The sequence below is a fragment of the Budorcas taxicolor genome, chromosome 12, assembly GCF_023091745.1.
Source record: "Budorcas taxicolor isolate Tak-1 chromosome 12, Takin1.1, whole genome shotgun sequence".
Classification (NCBI taxonomy): Eukaryota; Metazoa; Chordata; class Mammalia; order Artiodactyla; family Bovidae; genus Budorcas; species Budorcas taxicolor.
The window spans coordinates 18,339,236-18,363,581 of NC_068921.1; the positions used below are offsets into that span (position 1 = coordinate 18,339,236).

General features: G+C 37.2%; 1 protein-coding gene across 2 annotated transcripts in view; it reads left to right on the top strand.

The window, feature by feature from the left end:
- Positions 1-24,346, top strand: part of RB1 (RB transcriptional corepressor 1) — a 118,708-nt gene that overhangs the window by 48,179 nt on the left and 46,183 nt on the right. For both annotated transcript variants that reach the window (XM_052649984.1, XM_052649985.1), the window contains exons 11-17: positions 18-95; positions 2,478-2,565; positions 8,448-8,564; positions 10,013-10,069; positions 10,152-10,183; positions 10,273-10,349; positions 11,311-11,507. In XM_052649984.1, coding sequence (XP_052505944.1) covers positions 18-95; positions 2,478-2,565; positions 8,448-8,564; positions 10,013-10,069; positions 10,152-10,183; positions 10,273-10,349; positions 11,311-11,507 — 646 coding nt within the window. The remainder of the gene's footprint in view (positions 1-17; positions 96-2,477; positions 2,566-8,447; positions 8,565-10,012; positions 10,070-10,151; positions 10,184-10,272; positions 10,350-11,310; positions 11,508-24,346) is intronic.

Here is a 24,346-nt window from a genome sequence, read left to right on the forward strand (position 1 = left end):
TGCTTATCACTATTTAGTTTTGAAATGCAAAGAACACCACGGAAAAGTAACCCTGATGAAGAGGTGAATATGATTCTTCCACAGACTCCAGTTAGGTATGACTTTTCTTACTTTTGATTTTCATTATAATTATTTAATCAGTGCTTTATAGTGCTTCAGGTTTAATCATTTGTGAGGAAAAGACATTAAAAATGGTTCTAGTCCTTCTGGGATATATACAGAGCAAATGATAACACTTTTCTCTTTTTTATTTACTAAAATGGAACACATTCTCATTCTAGGTTATACTCCTTAAGGGCAGACAGACCTATGTTTAATAATAATATCATTGGCAATTAGTAGTACATCTGGCACACAAAGAGCACTCAATATATACCTGTTACATGTATATACAAATATATAATGCAGATGTCTTTCTCTCTGAAATTATTATTTTTCACAGCATCCCGTTCTTCCCTTCATAGTGTGTATCACAATTTATAGTTATGAATTCATCTGTGTATTTACTTGTTTCTGTCAATACCCATAATAACCTTTAAGTTTATACTGCAGTGTACCATGACTTTTTTGTTCCCCGTTAAATTAAATAATTAGGACCTAAGATAATACTTCATACAGAGTTACCAATCATTAATTTTTTCAAATGACTGCATACACGTATAAAAATGCATTCTTGTTTGAATGCAGTAATAGACTTAGACTTGGCACAGAAGGGACTTTATGAAGTGATGTTTGAACTGAATTTTGAAACGTGTAAGTTTGTGTCACGGAAGACCAACAGCATGTGCAGAGGAATGGACATATGAAACAGCCCAATGTGTCAGGGGAACTGTAAGCAACTTTGTACTGACGGAGTAAATGGGAAGATGAAATGGCAGAGGAGGAGGGTGGGTACTAGGTCATGAAGGGCCTTATTATTATTCCATACTCAGAAGTTTGGACTTCAGCTTGTGCAGGATATAGTCTGTTGCTATACATGGGTTAAGCAGGGGTAGGATAAAATCAGACTTGGTTTTTGAAAATTTACATGATAGTCACCTGTGAAGAGAGGGACTGAGGAGGGTGTGGTGAGAAATAGAGAGACCTATCAGTCTGGTTCTTAACCATGGGTGCAAATTAGATAACCTGAGGAGTTTTTTTTTTTCCCCCAAAGTACATATGCCTTGATCCTGCTGCCATAGACATGGTGAGTCAAAATCCCTGTCAAAATCGTGCATTGCAGTAATTCGCTTGAGAGATGCTGAAGATCTAGACCAAAAGATAGGTAGTAGGAATGAAAGAACAAGAAGAGATTGGATAAACAGCCGATGAATTCAGATTTAGAATATTATTCTTAAGGAGTTTATGGGACATGAAGAAGATAATGTAATAAGCAATAGGATATAAGGATCTTACATAACAGATTTGAGAATCAGCAGGGAGAGTTAAAACCGGAAAAACAGATGAGGTTTTCTGAAGTGAGGGTTATAATAGCAAGGATGGATGACTAAGGACTGAACACTGAGAGTGCTGGAATTTAAGGACTAGATAGAAGTTAGATTAAAAAGAATGAGAGGTGTGACTGGGGAGGCCAGAGAGTGGAGCCAAAGAAGCCAGGGAGGGAGGGAGTTTCAGAAAAGAGCAAGTGTTTTAGCGTGGGAGATGTCTCAAGAAAACCAAGTATCAGACCGAATAAGAAAGATCTTTTGGTTTTAGCAGTTGGTCACTTAGGACTTTAGTCATTGTGGCTTAAGGAATTAGTACAACATGTCATAGAAACGTTATTTTCAAAAGTCGAGGAATTGTAGCTGTCAGTTTCGAGAGGCTTGACTGAGAACCAAACATGGATTATTAAATAATGTTTAAGGAGCCTTTCGGCCATAAACATTCACCAGCTTTTTGCATCTTTAAACAGTGCATAGGGAGCAGCAAAGTACTTCTACTCCAAAATTGGATTATTAATACTTACCATGCACCCCCAATACACACCAAATTATAAGAGGTTGACTACATTCACATTTTAGTAATGATGACTTCTAGAATCAGGTATGCCTTCATCTTGACGATCTCTGTAAAAGAGAGTCACTTGGTTCTTTACTTGAGTTATTAAGTATCTTAGTCTTTATTTGACTAGTTTTAATATTTAATTGTAATGTTTGCTTAAAATACTACCATTTTGATGCCCTTTTGTCCTTAAAACAATGTCATTACTTTTATCAATTGTTTTATTGATATATAGTTTTATTAGTAAATAAGCATATCTGTTTTTAAATTATAAGTGTATTATGAACATATCAATTCTTACAGGTCTAACTAAAACGTTAATTCCTTATAAGCAGCAGTACACTAAGGGATTTGTAAAGTCTTATTTCGGAGAACTTCTTAAAGATTAACAAGAGACAGTGAGATTGAAGATAAGTGTAACTTATGACATAGATACAAGTCATTTGTTCTTTTTGTTACTTCATTTCTTAACATTTCTTCATATTTTTTCCTAGGACTGTTATGAATACTATCCAACAATTAATGATGATCTTAAACTCAGCGAGTGATCAACCATCGGAAAATCTGATTTCCTATTTTAATGTAAGCCATATGTGAAACACTTTATTATGATATCTTGGCAAACAAATTTGAAATTAGAAGTTAAAATACTGTTTTTTTAAACACCCATTTCCCAATAAGTTGTCTATTATCTTATTTCTTGCTTTTCTTTTTAATTCCAAATTAGATATTAGTAGTAGTATTGTTTTATTTGGACAGTGTTATTTTCAGATTTTCTCCTGTGTACTGTTTGTCTTGCTCACCATTCTTTCTTGCAGCTTAGACCTCTCTTCCATTTTTATTTTCTTCTTTCTTCAGATACATCTTTTTTTTTAATTGGAGGGTAATTGCTTTACAATGTTGTGTAGATTTCTGCCGAACAACAATGTGAGTCAGTTATAACTATATCGCCTCCCTCTTGAGTTTCCATGCCCCTATACATCTTTTAATAATTCCTTTAGTGAGAGTTAGTTTGATATGAGTTTACAAGCTTTGTGTTTTATTTCTTGCTTAAAATAACTTTATTCTTATTTTTGGTGAGGCGGTTTACCTGGATCTTCTATTTTAGGTTGACCTTTACTTTCCCTTAGTAGTTTGAAGGTATTACTTTACTACTTCCTGACTCTCATTGTTGCTAGTAAGACATTTTCTGTCAATTCAGATGTTGTTTCTTTACAGTTAATCTGTCTTTTCCCTCTGGCTGCTGTTAAGATACTTCCTTTGAATGTGACATTAGATAGGATTTAATATTTGTCATATCTCTGCAGTCTTTTTTATTTAGTCCATTTTCATTTATTTTTACTGTATGGCCCTGTGTGCATTACAGTATATACTCCTGATAGACCCTGAGTTTGATATCTGAAAGGCACCTGCTATCCTCCCTCCCCTTAAAAAAGGGAGTGAGAAAGAAAGAGAATGAAGGCTAGTGTCTGTATTGCATGCTTGTTCTTTTCCTCCTTTAAAATTAGATGAGGCTTGGGACTGACTGAAAGGCTCCTCTGTGGAAGCTGGATGAGGCTTGAAGACTTATTAAAGTTTGGCTTATCCAGTAACTGTGTGCTTTGTTTGGTTAACATTCTATTTAATATCATAAGCTGCCTGTGGTTTTGTCGTTGTCTTTGTTGTCTTCTTGCTTATATTCCCCCCCAGGGATTAACAAAGTATTTTTCTGTCATCATATTCATAACTGTGTTGGCTCAGAACTGATTTTCTTTGTCCAATTTGCATAAAGTTGTTTTTATTTCTGGGTAATTTGTAGCACAAGAATAGTTCCCAAACATAGGTACTCAGTTACTTAGAACTTTTAGAAGGGATAATGATATAAGTAAAAAGAATGATAATCTGTTTCCTTAAATATTGTTTTTGCTATTTCCTCCAGCATTTAAAGTATGTAGGACCTCCTTTTTATTTTAAACTATTTCTATTGAGCAGAAAATTCTGCCTCAGAGATATTTTCCAGAACTTAGTTTAAAGTTTAACATTGAATGGAGTGCAACAGTTTGGCTGCAAAGTTTTGCATACACTACAAATTGCCTGTCTCAGAGGGGGCATGTCTTGAAAATCATTAAGTTTTTCTCTGAATTTGTTTCTTAGTTTCTTCATTTTAAAAATCAGTGCCATCTTTCCTTACTTGTGTAAGTAAAATATTAGAAGCTATAGACATTTTTTCTTACCAGTTTTATTGAGATATGATTGGCATATTGCTCTGTATAAGTTTACACATATAGCATAGTGATTTGACTTACATACATCATGAAACGATGCCCTCAGTAAGTTTAGTTAACATCCATCGTCTCATTTGGATACAAAATAAAAGAAACTGAAGAAAATTCTTTTCCTTGTAACGAGAACTCTTGGATTTACTCTCTTAACAACTTTCATGTATAACATACAGCAGTGTTAATTATATTTATCATATTGTGTGTTACATCCCTACTGCTTATTTATCTTATAACTGGAAATTTGTACCTTTTGTCTGCCTTCATCCAGTTCCCTTTTCCACCGTCCCCTGCCTCTAGTAACTACAAATGTGATCTTTTTTCTATGAGTTTGTTTGTCTTTGAAGTATAATTGACCTGCAAGTCTTGGTTAGTTTCTGGTACACAGTATAGTGATTCAGTATTTCTGTACATCTCAGAATGATCACCACAGTAAATCTAGTTACCTTTTGTCTCCATACAAAGATATTACATAATTATCGTATACCCCACACTGTACATTTCATACCCATAACTCATGTATTTTGTAACTCGAAGTTTGTGCCTCTTAGTCGTCCTCACCTGTTTCTCTCTTTACCCACACCCTCCCTTCTGTTTGTTCTCTATGTCTATGATTGTTTCTGTTTTGTTACATTTGTTCATTTGTTTTGTTTTTAGATTTCATATATAAGTGAAATCATATAATACTTGCTTTCTTTGTCTGATCTACTTCATTTAGCATATTTTCTACATCCATACTTGTTGTCACAAATGGCAAGATTTCTTTTTTCTTTATGGCCACATAATATCCCCTCATAGGGAATGGGTCATCCCTCATAGCTCAGTCGGTAAAGAATCTGCCTGCAATATAGGAGACCCGGGTTTGATTTCTGGGTGAGGAAGATCCCCTGGAGAAGGAAATGGCAACCCACTCCAGTATTCTTGCATGGAGAATCCATGGACAGAAGAACCTGGGAGGCTACAGTCCATGGGGTTGCAAGAGTTGGACACAACTTAGTGACTAAACTGCCACCAAATAATATTCCATTGTATATATATATATATACTTAAATGTGCTGTGCTATGCTTAGTTGCTCAGTCATGTCTGACTCTTTATGACCCCATGGACTGTAGCCCGCCAGACTCCTCTATCCAAGGGGATTCTCCAGCAGGCAGATTCTTTACCATCTGAGCCACCAGGGAAGTCCAAGTATACTGAATTGGGTAGCCTATCACTTCTCCAGGGGATCTTCCCCATCCAGGAATCGAACCGGGGTCTCCTGTATTACAGGTGGGTTCTTTTACCAGCTGAGCTACCAGGGAAGCCCATACACCTGTATCAGTCCAGTTCAGTTCAGTTGCTCAGTTGTGTCTGATACTTTGCAACCCCATGGACTGCAGCATGCCAGGCTTCACTGTCCTTCACCAACTCCCAGAGCTTACTCAAACTCACGTTCATCAAGTCAGTGATGCCGTCCAACCATCTCATCCTCTGTCACCCCCTTGTCCTGCCTTCAATCTTTCCCAGCATCAGGGTCTTTTCCATTGAGTCAGTTCTTCACATCAGGTGGCCAGAGTATTGGAGTTCAGCTTCAGCATCAGCCCTTCCAATGAATATTTAGGACTGATTTCCGTTAGGATGGACTGGTTGGATCTCCTTGCAGTCCATGGGACTCTCAAGAGTCTTCTCTAACACCACAGTTCAAAAGCGTCAGTTCTTCGGTGGCGATGGCACCCCACTCCAGTACTCTTGCCTGGAAAATCCCATGGACAGAGGAGCCTGGTAGGCTGCGGTCCATGGGGTCGCGAAGTCGGACACGACTGAGCAACTTCCCCTTTAACTTTTCACTTTCGTGCATTGGAGAAGGAAATGGCAACCCAGTCCAGTGTTCTTACCTAGAGAATCCCAGGGACAGGGGAGCCTGGTGGGCTGCCATCTACGGGGTCACACAGAGTCGGACACGACTGAAGTGACTTAGCAGCAGCAGCAGCAGCAGCTTTCTTTATAGTCCAACTCTCACATCCATGCATGACTAATGGAAAAACCACATTTTTGACTAGACAGACCTTTGTTGGCAAAGTAATGTCTCTGCTTTTTAACGTGCTGTTTAGTTTGGTCGTAACTTTTCTTCCAAGTAAGAAGCGTCTTTTAATTTCATGGCTGCAGTCACCATCTGCAGTGATTTTCAAGCCCCCCAAAATAAAGTCTGTCACTGTTTCTCCTGTTTCCCCATCTATTTGCCATGAAGTGATGGGACTGGATGCCATGATCTTTGTTTTCTGAATGTTGAGCTTTAAGCCAACTTTTTCACTCTTCTCTTTCACTTTCATCAACAGGCTCTTTCTTTGCTTTCTGTCATAAGGTTGGTGTCATCTGCATATCTGAGGTTATTGATATATCTCCTGGCAATCTTGATTCCAGCTTGTGCTTCATCCAGCCCAGCATTTTTCATGATGTACTCTGCATATAAGTTAAATAAGCAGGGTGACAATATACAGCCTTGACGCACTCCTTTCCCAATTTGGAACACCTGTATACCACATCTTTATCTATTCATCTATTGATGGGCACTTAGGTTGCTTTCATTCTTGGTTATTGTAAATAATGCTGCAGTGAACACAAGGGTACATAATATTTTTTCAAATTAGTGTTTTCATTTTCTTCATATAAATACCCAGAAGTGAAGTTGCTGGATTTTATGGTATTTCTGTTTTTAATTTTTTGATGAGTCTCCAAAGTGTTTTCTATAGTGGTTGCACCAATTTAGATTTCCACCAGTAGTGTACAAGGGTTACCTGTTCTCTACATCCTCACCAACACTTATTTGTTCTCTTTTCGGTAATAACCATTAAACAGGTGTGAGGCGATATCCCATTATGGTTTTGATTTGCATTTCTCTGATGATTAGCCATTTCTCTTTGAGACCCCATGGACTGTAGCCCTCCAGGCTCCTGTGTCCATGATATTCTCCAGGCACAAATACTGGAGTGGGTTACCATGCCCTCCTCCAGGGAATGATTAGAGTTGTTAAGCATCTTCTCTTGTGATTGTTGGCCATTTGTATATCTTCTTTGGAAAGATGTATATTCAGTTCTCTGCCACTTTTTTAATCAGCTAGTTTTTTGTTTTGTTTGTTTGGTATTGAGTTGTATCAGTTCTTTTTATGTTTGGCTATTAACCGTTTATCAGATATATCATTTGCAAATATCTTCTCTTATCCTGTAGGTGGCCTTTTCTTTTTGTTGATAGTTTCCTTTCCTTTACAGAGCTTTTTGCTTTGAAATAGTTCCACTTGTTTATTTTGCTTTTGTTACCTTTTTTGGGGGAGTCAATTCCAAAATATCTCCAAGACTAATGACAGGGAGTTTACCATCCATGTTTTCTTCCAAGAGTTTCATGATTTCAGGTCTTATGTTCAAGTCTTTAATCCATTTTGTGTTAATTTTTGTGTGTAGAGTAAGATAGTGGTATAATTTCAGTTTTTTGAAACTGGTTATCCAGTTTTAGCAGCACAGTTATTAAAGAAATTGTCCCATTCCTTACTTAATATTTTGTATTATTGACTCTTTTGTGGTAATTAATTGATCATATGCATGGGTTTATTTTGGAGCTCTCGGTTCTCTTCTGTTGATCTATGTTTTTATACCAAAGCAAACTGTTTTGATTACTGCTTTGCAGTATAGTTTGATGCCTCCAGCTTTGTTCTTCTTTCTCAAGATTGCTTTGGCTGTTTGGGGTCTTCTGTGGTTCTACATACAGCTGCTCTACTCTGTTAAATACCTTGAAATTTTGACAGGGATTTTTTGAATATGTAGATTGCTTTGAGTAGTATGAATATTTTAACTATTAATTTTCTTGAGCATGCAGTACTTTCATTTGTGTCTTTTATGAATAACTCTTTTTCTTTGGTATCAGTTGTAAAATCTATGAGGCTGTTTTTTGATGGCTAGGGGAAGGGCTAACAAATCTTTCCTAAATTGCCAGCAGAAAATTTAGATAATAGGGGTTTTTTAGTTGTAGTCTAGTAGTTTCTGGTCCCTATCTTCCCAGAATGGAATGCTTTATATTTCTCATATTTTCAGTAGTTGTATTTACTTATTTATTGTGAAGTGTTTTCAAAGTATAAACAATTGAAATTAATAAGTCATGCTATTATAGAACAGAAAGTGTTAATTCTCTGGTTAGACAGTATCCTCTATCTTAATTTCTATTTTTCCTTCTTAAAGAATTGTACAGTGAATCCAAAGGAAAGTATCCTGAAAAGAGTGAAGGATATTGGGGACATCTTTAAAGAGAAATTTGCTAAAGCTGTGGGACAAGGATGTATGGAAATTGGATCACAGGTAACTTGAACTCATTTTGATGAGTACCACTGTATAGTAAATAATTTCAAATGCAGCATCTGTCCAAGCTGTGTAAATGCTACCTAATAATATAAAATTTTGGCAGCTACCATATACCATATCCTAGTCGGCTGTGTATGATGCTATTTGGAAAAAACTTTATGGGCTAGCTCTCCTTACTCTATTACAGAAACCAAAAAGAAACATGTAGAAAATTTTAGAAAACTTATGCAAATTTTAGAAAGTACAAGTGAAAAAAAAATCAAAATCTTGTTGATAATTAAGTTTTTGGTGTATATTCTTTTAACTTTTACACATGTGAAATATTATGTATGCACATACGTAAATGAATGGAATATTATACATGCCATTTATTAGTGGTATTATTGAATGATGTTACTTTTACTATTGCTGTTATTATTTCAGAAAATCTAAAACTAATATTTGGCAAGAGAATGGGCTCTGGATCTGAGCCCTGGTTTCGTATCTGGCTCTTTCATATGTGAACTGTCAGGTTTCTATATTTGCTTTACTTTGTGGCATTACTGAGGTAATATATAAAATATATTTGAAAACTGTAATCTACTATACACATTTACTTTAGTGTAATGAGGTTATATTTTGATATCATCTGTATTTTAAACAATTATATTTAAAAGTTCTTTTGGTCATAATTTGGAATGAAGGATTATGGTGTATATTTGTGTTTATTTAAAACTGGACTGTTTTTTAAACTAATGGAAACTAGTTATTTGATTAAAACTTTTTGCTGATAAGACCCTTTAGATCTGATTTTTGCCTTTGCCAGCTTTATGGAAAGGTACTATTCTCTTAATCCTGGAGAGCTATCTTAACTACATGTACTAGGTCACAGAAGTGTTGCATTCATGTGTAAAATGGTTAGAACAGTACTAGGTTCCCCACTGGCTCAGATGGTAAAGAATCAGTGTGCAATACAGTGGACCCAGGTTCAGTCCCTGGGTTGGGAAGATCCCCTCGAGAAGGGAATGGCTACCCACTACAGTATTCTTGCCTGTAGAATCCCATGGACAGAGGAGCCTGGTGGGCTACAGTCCATGGGGTCGTAGAGAGTTGGACATGACTGAGCAACTAACACTAACATATAATATATTCTTAGTACATATATATCTGTTACGATGTAGACTGAAGTAGGAATGTAGGAAAACCATATACTGGACCCCTCCTCTTGAATATTTATCAGGAATGTGAAAACCGTCATTTTATATGGGGTCGCAGAGAGTCGGACTCAACTGAGTGACCAGCATTTTCAGTTTCCTCAGTTTTAGACAAGCTAGCTTTTGTGCTCTCTTGGTAGCCATATTTCTAAGAAGGGTCAGAGATGTGTCTCAGGGCAAAACTTTTTAAAAATTAGTAATTGTTATGTTTTCTAAAATAGTGGGATCTGATTTTTTTTTATTTCTTTGTAGCGATACAAACTTGGAGTCCGATTGTATTACCGAGTAATGGAATCCATGCTTAAATCAGTAAGTTTAAAAGAATATAATAGAAAAAAAATTAATTGCTAATGCAAAGAAGGCTTCAGTTAATTTTTTAAATCTGTTTTAGGAAGAAGAACGATTATCCATTCAAAATTTTAGGTAAATTTTTGTTTTAGTAAAACAATTTCTTCTTTTTTTTTTTTTTTATAAAAGTTAATGTTACAAAAATCTTTCTTTTTTTCCTTTAGCAAACTCCTGAATGACAACATCTTTCATATGTCTTTGTTGGCATGCGCTCTTGAGGTTGTAATGGCTACCTATAGCAGTAAGTTAAATTTTAGTAAATAAACATTCTAGTTCAATTTAAAGTTTTAAAAAACTTATCTGAGGTGTTGTGTGGGTTTTTTTAGGAGGGTAGGAGATGGAGAAGTTAAGGAGAAGAAATGCATATTTAAATCATCATATACGAAAGAATGTAATTGGTCACCTTGGATTATTTCAAATCATCTTGGGAATACTTTCACGAGGTCTCTATTTTGGTGTATACTGAATCCAGGAAATGTACCTATTAACCCCCTTTTAAAGACTTAGGAGATTGTAAAATCCCTGAGAAGTACTATTGAGCAGCTTCCACTGATAAGGAAGCACTGCCACATATATATATTCAGTGGTTATGAGACCAAAGGTTGGAACTGAAATCTGCCAGATAAATGGAAGAGAGGCACCAATAGTGGTTTTTTAAAATACAATTTTCAACATGTATTATTACTTTGCAAATAATCTTGGGACTGTCAAAAAAGTTTTGTTTGTAAAAAACAAAAGAAAAAAATTTGTCTAAGGATACACATATATTACATAACTAATATAACCAAGAAATGCACAATTGAAACAGATTTTTCTAACCAAATTATCAAAATCTAAACAATCACTTCCCCTCTTTATCAACGATTAATGAGACAGTTAAATGGATATGCCAGTGCATTACTGGTTGGATGTTAAGCCTGTCCCTGATACAAATTTAGAATATTTAAATCTTTGAAAATTTGATATAAGCTATGAGCCTTCTGTCTAAAAGAGACATACATCATATGCCCTCAGACTTGGGAAGCCTATTTCCTAGGAGTCTGTGGACTCCAGAATAAAAAATTCTGTTTTAAATAAATTTTTTTTGTTTAGCCTTTCTAGTGTGTTTTAATTTTTTGTTTAATAAAACCTTTGAACTGAAAAATAATGTAATTCAAGACTTTCTGTTTCATTCCTAAGTTATGTTTTTCTTTCATTTTTAGGAAGTATGTCTCAGAGCCTGGATACTGGGACAGATCTATCCTTCCCATGGATTCTGAATGTATTTAACTTAAAAGCTTTTGATTTTTACAAAGTGATTGAAAGTTTCATCAAAGCAGAAGCCAACCTGACCAGAGAAATGATTAAACATTTAGAACGATGTGAACATCGGATCATGGAGTCCCTTGCATGGCTCTCAGTAAGTAACTAGCTGAAATAGTTAAAGATGTTCATATGCATATGGATAACAGTTATCTGTTAGTGAGAAGTATTTGTTAAAATTTACCTTGAGCAAATATGCGATTTAATGATTTCCAAGTAGAGCCCAAGAATCAAGTGAAATATTATCAACAGAATGGTGTCTTTGAGCTCTCCAGACTGTCTCATATAGGAATTTATTATGAATTGCTTTTCTTAAAGCTTGGCACTTCAAAACAAAGCAGAATTCTTTAACGTATTTGGGAACTTTATTTAAAGTAGGAGTGTCATGTTTGAAAATTTAAATGTCTGGTCTTAAATTTCAACAGAATAATTAAAAAAAACTTGACAGGCTATTGAGATGATTTAAAAGTACAAATTTTTATTTCAATTTAATTTGATTTTTTTTGTCCCTTTGTTAAACATAATCTAAAATCTACACAGGTGTAGTTATTGCTTACAGCACTGTATGGGCAAAAAGAATATTCTAGGTTGTCTATTTATAGCATATAAGCTATTGATAAAGCTTTATTTAAAGAAAGGTTATATTTCCTATGTAGTAATAAAAAAACATTTATATGAAGTACTTCTGTTATGCTCTTTAAATCTTCATAGTTCGGCAATACTTTGTTAATCATCAGGTTTGTAGATTGATATACAGTTGGTTTCTTTTGAAACTGTTGCGTGCTAAGCTTACATCTTTTCATTTCTATCAGCATATAGAAATGACAGTGAAAAAATTAAGGCTTTAGTTATATTAGAATCTTAATCTTCATGTAAACGTAGTTTTAAATTTTTTATATTTTAAAAATGTAATGGCTAAGAGATAACTTGTTTCTTCGTGCTTTTCTTGTATTGCTGTATAGACAGAGAGGATAGAAAAGGAGAGAAGTAGGGGAAGTTGATAGACATTGTATTGCTATGATTGAATTGGGTAAGTCTTTTATACAAAAGCTTCTGCTTTGTAAAAAAAAAGGAGTAGTTAGGAGAAAACTCTCAGAATCTGGGGGTTCAGTGAAAGTAGCAAAAATAAATACATAGATCAATAAACGGAATAAACAGAGTGCTTTTCAGAGGGCGCCATGCCCGCTTTTCCTAGAAACTGAGATCAAGACATTACTGTATCATCTGAAAGTGACTATTCTTATTTCTTTTAGAGAACTTTATTTCTGTCGATGCACATCTGCTATATGCCTTGCATTGAGGTAGATATTGTGAGGATATAGAAAAGACACGCGCTCTGAAAATTATAGAGGAAGTAGTAGAAATTTACTGTTGAAAATTGCTTGTGTTCAAGCCTGTTGAGTTCAGTTACTGGTATTCTAGGATTCTAAACAATATTCCTTTATTTTTGAGAATTTTTGGAGGAAAAGTAACATGCACAAAGTCTGGTCAAGGGTACAGTTTTTTAATAATAGAGTAGTGTGGACTTCATAAGCCTCTGAATTTAAATTCTAACTTTGGTATTTCTAGGGGATGAGATTATAGACTACTTTTAGTGTTTGAATTTTTAAAAAATCAATACATACTGCTGTTTTAATCATAAACAGAACAGAGTGGTGGTGGGTAACTATGAACACAAGTCATGCCACACAACATAATATGTGAGTCTTTCCTGTGAGAATAATTAACACTTCAGAGAGTGGGCATACCATAGATAAGTTTGAGCTTTCACAGACTGTAGGATTTTTTTCTTTATTGAAGTATAACGTATATACAGAAAAGCATATATCACAAGTTGTACTAAAAAGGATTTTTTACAAATAGAATGTACCCACATTGCTAACATATAGATCAAGAATCAGAGCAATTCAGCATACCTATGATACCAAAATCCAGATCAAGAATCAGAGCAAACCTGCTTGGTTTTTTGTTTCTGTATTACAGTCAGAATCTGTCACTGAACTGAGGATATTTATGAGAACATATTCACAGGGAAACATCAAGTGAGATACTACTTACTTTACTCATTGGTAATTTAATGAGAGAAAGAACATAATTTTACTTTTAATGGTTACATGGGAAAAGGGTTGAGTACCTTTACTGCACAGTCTTGAGAAATACTAAATCAAGAACAGAATAACTTTAAGAAGGCATAAGCAAGCGTCTGGTTTTTTTTTCATCCCGGAGAGATTAACAGGCAATGTATGAATATAAAATGCTAAATAATCTATTGAAAAACATAGTGAAATCTTGTCCTCTGGAAATCTGGAAGATTAGGGGTGGTTTAAAATGAACCATGCCTAAGCATTGGGCCAAATGACTTACAGATGTTTCAGCCTCTTAAATCTGTTAAGCAGTTTATCATGCCAGTAGATGATGAGGTGAGATTTGGATATTTTATTTTCAGTATATTCAGACTGTGTTAGATTTTTTCAGTTAAATCTTTGTAAACTGAAATAGACCAGGTAGTTTATTCTCAAAATGGTCTTTTTTGTGGACTTCTGTGGATTTTTCCTCTTGATCTACACACATGTGTGGCTACCTTAACACTGTTTCTCTCACAGCCACCAGAGAAATTTTTTATAAATGCAGAACAACTCTCATGATTCTAATTCCTCAGATGAAAAATCTTTTGTAAGGAATCTGTACCTCTGGTAATATGGAGGGAGACCATACCATATGACTCCTCACAAAAAAATACAACTATAAAACCTGTGCACACTCAGTTGTGCCTGACTCTTTGAGACCCCATGGACTTTTGAGACCCCATGGACTGTAGCCCACCAGGCTCCTCTGTCCATTAGATTTTCCAGACAAAAATACTGGATGGATTGCCATTTCCTTCTTCAAGGGATCTTCCTGACCCAGGGGTGGAACCCACAGCTTCTGTGTCTCCTGATTTGCAGGCAGATTCTCTTCCACTGAGTCACTGACCTTTTAGAGCAGACAGCTGAGTTAAGAAATGGAGTAAGGGTGCTGTGGGTTAAGAAATGGAGTAAGGGTGTTGTGGGCCTGGGTAGGAAGCTTTTAGCCTGGGGCTGGGAGGTATAGGGGGAAGCAAAATGGCTGTCTGGGAGGCCTTACAAATAGCTGTGAAAAGAAGAGACATAAAGCAAGGAGAAAAGGAAATATACCCATTTGAATGCAGAGTTCCAAAGAATAGCAAGGAGAGATAAGAAAGCCTTCCTCAGCGATCAGTGCAAAGAAATAGAGGAAAACAACAGAATGGGAAAGACTTGAGATCTCTTCAAGAAAATTAGAGATACCAAGGGAACATTTCATGCAAAGATGAGCTCAATAAAGGACAGAAATGGTGTGGACCTAACAGAAGCAGAAGATATCAAGAAGAGGTGGCAAAAATACACAGAAGAACTGTACAAAAGGGATCTTCACGACCCAGATAATCACAAAGAAGTGATCACTCACACTTACCTACAGCCGGGCATCCTGGAATGTGAAATCAGGTGGGCCTTAGGAAGCATCACTACGAACAAAGCTAGTGGAAGTGATGGAATTCCAGTTGAGCTATTTCAAATCTTAAAAGATGATGCTGTGAAAGTGCTATACTCAGTATGTCAGCAAATTTGGAAAGCTCAGCAGTGGCCACAGGACTGGAAACGGTCAGTTTTCGTTCCAATCCCAAAGAAAGGCAATGCCAAAGAATGCTCAAACTACCGCACAATTGCACTTATCTCATATGCTAGTAAAGTAATGCTCACAATTCTCCAAGCCAGGCTTCAACAATACATGAACCCTGAACCTCCAGATGTTCAAGCTGGTTTTAGAAAAGGCAGAGGAACCAGAGATCAAATTGCCAATGTCTGCTGGATTGTTGAAAAAGCAAGAGAGTTCCAGAAAAGCATTTATTTCTGCTTTATTGACTGCCAAAGCCTTTGACTATGTGGATCATAACAAACTGTGGAAAATTCTGAAAGATATGGGAATACCAGATCACCTGACCTGCCTCTTGAGAAACCTATATGCAGGTCAGGAAGCAACAGTTAGAACTGGACACGGAACAACAGACTGGTTCCAAATAGGAAAAGGAGTACGTCAAGGCTATGTTTTGTCACCCTGCTTATTTAGCGTATATGCAGAGTACATCATGAAAAACGCTGGGCTGGAAGAAGCACAAGCTGGAATAAAGATTGCCAGGAGGAATATCAATAACTCAGATATGCAGATGATACCACCCTTATGGCAGAAAGTGAAGAAGAACTAAAGAGCCTCTTGATGAAAGTGAAAGAGGAGAGTGAAAAAGTTGGCTTAAAGCTCAACATTCAGAAAATGAAGATCATGGCATCCGGTTCCATTACTTCATGGGAAATAGATGGGGAATCAGTGGAAACAGTGGCTGACTTTATTTTGGGGAGGCTCCAAAATCACTGTGGATGGTGACTGCATCCATGAAATTAAAAGACGTTTGCTCCTTGGAAGAAAAGTTATGACGAAACTAGACAGCATATTGAAAAGCAGAGACATTACTTTGCCAACAAAGGTCCATCTAGTCAAGGCTATGGTTTTTCCAGTAGTCATGTATGGATGGGAGAGTTGGACTGTAATGAAAGCTGAGCACTGAAGAATTGATGCTTTTGACCTGTGGTGTTCGAGAAGACTCTTGAGAGTCCCTTGGACTGCAAGGAGATCCAACCAGTCCATCCTGGGTGTTCATTGGAGGGACTGATGCTGAAGCTGAAACTCCAGTACTTTGGCCACCTGATGCGGAAAGCTGACTCATTTGAAAAGGCCCTGATGCTGGGAGGAATTGGGGGCAGGAGGATAAGGAGATGACAGAGGATGAGATGGTTGGATGGCATCACCGACACAATGGACATAGGTTTGGGTGGACTCCGGGAGTTGGTGATGGACAGGGAGGCCTGGCGTGCTGCGATTCATGGGGTCACAAAGAGTCAGACAGGACTGAGTGACTGAACTGAACTGACTTGAGTGCCAGTGGGAAAGTCTCAGGCTTTCTGACTAGGGAAACTGGAAAATTGAAACAACCATGGACTGTTGCCTGCTAGGCTCCTCTGTCCATGGAATTCTCCAGGCAAAGTTACTGGGTGGGTTGCCCCTTCTCTCTGGGGGATCTTCCTGACACAGAGATTGAACCCTGCTATCCTGAATTGCAGGCAGATTCTTTACTGACTGAGCCACCAGCAAAGCCTGTCTCAAAGTGGCTTTCAGTTCAGTTCAGTTCAGTCGCTCAGTCGTGTCCAACTCTTTGCGACCCCATGAATTGCAGCACGCCAGGCCTCCCTGTCCATCACCAACTCCCAGAGTTCACTCAGAATCATGTCCATCGAGTCCGTGATGCCATCCAGCCATCTCATCCTCTGTCGTCCCCTTCTCCTCCTGCCCCCAATCTCTCCCAACATCAGAGTCTTTTCCAGTGAGTCAACTCTTTGCATGAGGTGGCCAAAGTACTGGAGTTTCAGCTTTAGCATCATTCCTTCCAAAGAAATCCCAGGGCTGATCTCCTTCAGAATGGGCTGGTTGGATCTCCTTGCAGTCCAAGGGACTCTCAAGAGTCTTCTCCAACACCACAGTTCAGAAGTATCGATTCTTTGGCGCTCAGCCTTCCTCACAGTCCAATTCCCACATCCATACATGACCACTGGAAAAACCATAGCCTTGACTAGACAGACCTTAGTCGGCAAAGTAATGTCTCTGCTTTTCAATGTGCTATCTAGGTTGGTCATAACTTTTCTTCCAAGGAGTAAGCATGTTTTAATTTCATGGCTGCAATCACCATATACAGTGATTTAGAGCCCTCCCCCACCCAAAAATAAAGTCTGACACTGTTTCCAGTGTTTCCCCATCTATTTCCCATGAAGTGATGGGACCGGATGCCATGATCTTCGTTTTCTGAATGTTGAGCTTTAAGCCAACTTTTTCACTCTCCTCTTTCACTTTCATCAAGAGGCTTTTTAGTTCCTCTTCACTTTCTGCCATAAGGGTGGTGTCATCTGCATATCTGAGGTTATTGATATTTCTCCCGGCAATCTTGATTCCAGCTTGTGCTTCTTCCAGTCCAGCGTTTCTCATGATGTACTCTGCATATACGTTAAATAAGCAGGGTGACAATATACAGCCTTGACGCACTCCTTTTCCTATTTGGAACCAGTCTGTTGTTCCATGTCCAGTTCTAACTTGCTTCCTGACCTGCATACAGGTTTCTCAAGAGGCAGGTCAGGTGGTCTGGTATTCTCATCTCTCTCAGAATTTTCCACAGTTTCTTGTCATCCACACAGTCAAAGGCTTTGGCATAGTCAATAAAGCAGAAATAGATGTTTTTCTGGAACTCTCTTGCTTTTTGATGATCCAGCGGATGTTGGCAATTTGATCTCTGGTTCCTCTGCCTTTTCTAAAACCAGCTTGAGGCAAAAGATGTGACTTGAAACAGAAGCTGCTGGTGAATAAACAGTTTACAACTCAAGTTCAGTAAAAATAATTACCTGCTTTAAGACAAAGAAACAAAAAATACTCATTTGAGAAAAATAGCAGAATCCAGAATCTTTACAACTTAAACATTTATGGTGTTCAGGATACAGTTCTATAATTACCCAGCTTACAGAGAGGGTCAAAGGAATCAAATGTATGTTTTTAGTGTGGGAATTTTAAGTAACTATTTGATGATTGCAAGGCTTCTTTTAGAAGCTTTGTCCCTTCCTTTTTTTATCAGCTGTTTAAAGTATGGTCTGTGATCCCCTGGTGATCCCAGAAAACATTTTAGGGGAGTTGCAGTGTGAAAGCTATTTTCATATTACTGTTAAGATGTTATTTCTTTTTTTCACTCTGGTGACATTTATGCCAATGACATTTATTCCAAAACTTTTGGAACCTTTGCACCGCATTAGAGCAGTAGCATCAAAGCATTTGTGGGTTTTGTTTTCTTTTTTTCAGCTTTTTATTTTGTGTTTGGGTATAGGTGATTAACAATGTTATGGTAGTTTCTGGTGAACAGCGAAGGGGTTCTGGTGATCAGCCACATATATACTTGTATGCGTTCTGCCCCTAAGTCCCCTCCCCTCCAGGTTTGTGGTCAGTGTATTCTTCACCACCACAAACTTTCAGTTAAAAAAGAAACAACGTAAAACATGCCTGTTGTCATTTAATAACATCATTGATGAGCCAGTTAAAAGTATTTATTTTATATAATCTGTATTCTCAAGTACAGTGTGGTTGAAAGCAACTAATGATAAACGTTGCCAGTGATAAGTTTTGAGTTCTCAAGGGAAAATTAGAATTTTGATAATCTTGTATTCACTGTAAGCAGAATAGCTTCCCAATACATCAAAGACTTTTCTGATGAATTCAGTGGTAGTGTTAGTAAATGTGATTGTTCAACATTACATAAAGAGATTCATCAGCATTGTAAGATCTATGCATCATGCTATAAAATCATACATGAGTAAGAAGTTTATTTGGAGTTTAAGGTCTTTGATAGATAGATCAATGGTTTTTAAGGTCTCAGCATGTGAAGTTTAACTCATGAATTAAACTTCATGAAAATTAAGATTAAAAATTCAATGAAAATTAAAATTCATGAAAATTACTTCCAATTTCACATTGCAATTAACCTTTAAGAAACTACTGCTTGTTGAGTTTTAGGGTAGTGTCAAAAAAGAATATCCTTTATTATCTGAAAAGTCTATTAAAATACTCCTTCTTTTTTCAACTACATGTTGTGTGAGGCCAGATATTCTTATACTTCAAACAGACAACACATTTCAATGAAGGAGATACAGAAGCAGATATGAGAATTCAGGTCTATTGTATAGGCTAGATATTAAAAGGATTTGCAGGATTGTAAAGCTCTGCCACTGTTTTAATTTTTTGTTTATTTAGGGAAATAGAGTTAGGCTCCATGAAAATGTTAGCTCTGTTAACATGTAGCAAGCTTCAGTTCACTTCAGGTCAGTCGCTCAGGCACGTCCGATTCTTTGCAGCGCTGGACTGCAGCACGCCAGGCCTCCCTGTCCATCACCAACTCCTAGAGCTTACTCAAACTCATGTCCATAGCAAGCTTATTTTGGTTATTTCAGATAAATTGTATTCTTAAATTTTTTTCAGTTTTAATTATACTTGAGTTCAGTTCGGTCACTCAGTTGTATCCGACTCTTTGCGACCCCATGAACTGCAGCACGCCAGGCCTCCCTGTCCATCACCAACTCCCAGAGTTCACTCAAACTCATGTCCGTCGAGTCAGTGATGCCATTCAGCCATCTCATCCTCTGTCGTCCCCTTCTCCTCCTGCCCCCAATTCCTCCCAGCATCAGGGTCTTTTCCAATGAGTTAACTCTTCACACGAGGTGGCCAAGTTATTGGAGTTTCAGCTTCAGCATCAGTCCTTCCAATGAACACCCAGGACGGATCTCCTTTAGGATGGACTGGTTGGATCTCCTTGCAGTCCAAGGGACTCTCAAGAGTCTTCTCCAACACCACAGTTCAAAAGCATCAATTCTTTGGCACTCAGCTTTCTTCACAGTCCAATTCTCACATCCATACATGACCACTGAAAAAACCATAGCCTTGACTAGATGGACCTTTGTTGGCAAAGTAATGTCTCTGCTTTTTAATGTGCTGTCTAGGTTGGTCACAGCTTTTCTTCCAAGGAGCAAGTGTCTTTTAATTTCATGGCTGCAGTCAACTATCTACAGTGATTTTAGAGCCCCCCAAAAGAAAGTCTGACACTGTTTCCTCTGCTTCCCCGTCTATTTCCCATGAAGTGATGGGACCAGATGCCATAATCTTAGTTTTCTTAATTAACTTTAAATTAAGTTTAATTATTAACACAGTAATATTGCATGCGTACTAAGTCATTTCAGTCATGTCCAACATTTTGTGACTCTATGGACTGTAACCCGCCAGGGTCTTCTGTCCAAGGGGCTCTCAAATGTTGATAGACACACTCACTTGAACAAAAACTTCTGGGTCCTCAGAAATTTAAGAATGTTAAAAGATGCTAAGTCCAAAATATTTTGAGAATACTTTCCTTATATTCTGTTCTCGATTCAGACGTCTCTGTTTACTGTTACTCACACATCCATGTTTGTCTGTGCCTGTCTCTGAGTCTTTGTTCACTTCATAAGCTCCACCTGAAATACTTTCCCCTTTTTATTTACCAGATTTTCAGGTCTGCTTCCACTTTGCCTTTTGAGACCATCCTAAGTCTATAGTCATTCTTTCCTCCTTTGCAGTCTTACAGTGTTGATCAATACTACTTCCTGGTCATTTATAAACTTTGTATCTTATTACATGTGTGTGTTCCATTTTAAATGGGTTAATGTATGGGAAAAGCACTTGGAGCAGCGTCTCTGGCTTTGTATTATAAGATATGGCAGTTAATTACACGAGTGAGAATGAAGGACAGAGAAAGGGTCAACTTATGACATTAAGGTAGTGTCATTCATTAAAGATAGCTGGAATTGAATGAGATTTCCTTGGAGGTGAAATTTGATTATGTTGAGCTTGAATTGCTTGTAGATCATCAAGTAAAGGTGTCAAGAGGCAGTTAGGTATGTGTGTCTGGAGTTTAGGAAGGAAATTCTAGGCCAGGAACAGAAACCTGAGAGCTGCTGGCACATATATAGTAACAGAAATTACCACCTTTTATTGACGGTTTATCTTGTGTCACCCACACTATGGTGAGTATTTATCTCATTTGACTTTTATAATAATCCATGAGGTATTATTATTCTAAATGAGGGAAATAATGCTTAGAGAAGTTTTATAACTTACCCTAAATCATATAAGCTAAACAGCAGAGCTTATGGCTCAAACACAGGTCTCTCTGGCTCCAAAACTATAAATCCCTGTGTTTTACCAAATGACTAAAGTTTAGGAAATAGATTAAAGTCACTTAACAGGAGAGTGTAGCACAAAAAGAGAATGTAATTTAGGACAGAATCCTAAGGAGCACCAACAGTTAAGGGGTAGACAGAAAACAGAAGCCTACAAAAGAGATCAAATCAAGGAATCCTCCTGTCACTAAGGAGAAATATCAGCAGTGGTGTCAGAAAGAGAGAATGAAAAGGTCCGAGTGCTTGCTGTTTCAGATACTGTGGGGGAAGTCAGTAGCAACTGATGAGTGGCTATTAGTTTCGGCAACAAGGAAGCCGCTGGTGAAGGTAGCAAGGACTGTCGGAAGTGATATGGGAGCAGAAGTAGATCTCAGTGGAATTTGGCTGAGTTATGAGTGAGAAATAACGTGGAGACAGTGGTTATAAATAGTTTCTACCAGTTTTATCTGTAAAGGGAAGTAAAGGTATAGCTGGAGGTACGTGAGGCAGCAGGATAATTATTTTTCAAGATGGGAAAGGAAGGATTAAATGTTGATATAAACGAGTTATCTATTGCTGAATGGCACATTAGTGGCTTAAAACAATCATTTTATTTTGCTTATGATTCTGTGGGTCAGGAATCTGGGAAGAGCTAGACTGGACCGTTCCTCCCAGACCATGCGGTGTCAGCTGGGGTCTGGGGCAAGATTCACTTCTAAAATGTTTCTTAGAAGTCTGGTACCTTGCTCCTGCCTGGTATGTGCTGACCTCTCCCTCCCTTTGTTTTTTTTCCCTCTCCTCATCTTATCCTCCTGAGTTCTCATATGAGAAACTGTGCATCTCATAGCATTCGACTGAAGCGACTTAGCAGCAACAGCAGCAGCATAGCATTTTTGGTTTTATAGTAGTTGCCCTTCTTACAGAGCAGCTCTTTATCTCTAGTTTTAAGCAATTTGATTAAGATGTGCCTTAATTCAGTTTTTTTCCTGTTTCTCTTGCTTGGCGTTCTACTTCGAAATGTGGGCTTATAGATTGCATCAAATCTGGGGCCGTTATTTTCTCAAAATGTTTTTGTTGACTCCTCTCACCCCTTCCTGCAGGGATTCTGGTCACACATGTATTAGGTCACTTAAAATTGTCCTACTGCTCCCTGATGCTCTGGTTGCTGTCCCAGATGTTTTTGTTTCTGTTTCACTTGATATTGTTTCTATTACACCTGCCTTCAAGTTCATTAATTTTTTTCTTCTGAAATGTCTTATTTGCTATTAATTCCATCTACTGTGCTTTTAATCTTAGGTATTAGATTTTTCATCTCTAGAATCTGATTTGAATCCTTTTCTAAATCATTCATATCTCTCTTCAGCATGTCTGTGCTTTCCTTTACATTCAACATCTGGAATATAGTTATAATAATTATTTTAAAGTCCCTGTCCACTAATTCTAATATCTATATCTTTTTAGTACTGTCTATTGACTGATACTTCTCTTTTGAAGGGTCTTTTTTTGGGGGGGGTTGCTGCTTGGTAACTTTTTATTGGATGCCAGGCCTTGTGAATTTTACCTTAGTGGTCCTGGATATTTTCATATTCCTTTCACTATTCTTGTGTCTTGGGACACAGTTTAGTTACTTGGAAGCGTTTGATCCTTTAAAGGCTTTTCTTTTTTCTAGACAAAGCCAGTCTTTAATCTTATGACTAATTTTCCCCCACTCTTGAGGCAATCCCCTTCTAGGTGCTCTACCTGGTGTCTCATACATTACAAGGTTTTTCCAGACTGGCTGGTGGAAATCAGAACTCTTTTTGGCCCTGTTACAGCTCCTGGAATGGTTCTGCTTCTTCTCATGCTTCTTTTTTTGGCCTCCAGTAGTTTGCAGGCGGTGATCAGGACTGGGGTAAAGACCAAGAGTAACTCTCTGCAGACTCCTGGAGCGCTCTCTTTGCAACTCTCTCTTTTCTGTGTAAGTCTCTCCTCTGCTACTCTGTCCTGCTAGTTTTCCTAATTTCTCTGTCTTGAATTCTCAATTCTGTTTCTTCAACCAGGGAGACCACTGAGGTCTATTTCAGTTTCTCCTCCCTGACTCGTAACCTGGGAAGTCTCCAGGCAAAGGTGGAGCTTAAGCATTTGCTTTTTTTCCCCCCAGGAATTACTGTCTTATACTGCTTGTCCTATTACTAGCCTGTACTCAGTGTCTAAAAACTATTATTTATGTTGTTTGATTTTGTAGTTAAGACAAATCTGGTCTCTGTTTCTTTATCACAGCCAAAAGAGTTATGTATAGTATTTAGTGATTGATAAAGATTTTTGAATATGTATACTTAAAGAATATTTAGGGTTTCATTTCTATTTTCCTGTATTAAATGCATCATATCTTCTGAATAATAGTATTTTGGAGGATACTTATTATATGGAGAATGTAGAAGTATTAGTAATTAATTGTTGTATTAAATTTTAATAAATCATAAGAAAGCTGAGCCTCCTCTAAATGCTATCAAATATAGCTGACTCATTAAATTGGATTCTGTTGTGTGGTGGTTTTTTTTTTGTAGTCACTACACATCAGCAAGTTTCTTCATTCAGTTGCAAAAATATTGGACCAGAGCACTTCTATATAAGAAAAGATTAAAAATGTTTCCTTTTTTTACTATTTTTCCAAAATTTAAATGAAGGCCTCTTTTGTACATCAGTACAGTTGTAATGAATAGCTTTTATTTTTAGAGTCCTGATTTAATGACACACTTGTAAACAAATTTTTAAGCTTCTTTGGTATTCTTTTGAAATGTCAAACTTGACAGGAAATGAACACAAAAGGGAGAAAAGCCTGTGGCTCTGAAAAAGCCAGAAAGGATATCTGTTGTGTGTTTGGATGGTAGATCATTAACCTCTGGTGCACTTTGCACAATGGTTTTAGTATTTACCATTAGATGTTAGCTTTTTTCAAAAGTTATATTTTACAAAGAGCAATGTCTCAGGAAGGCAAATGAATTGTAAGATAATGATTAAGCTGTATTTAACACTTAAAAAAATAAGGATGGTGAGGTAATATGATGTCATATACTATATTTATACAGCAACCATGCTACTATAATGAAAAATGCTTTATGCTGGGTTTTTT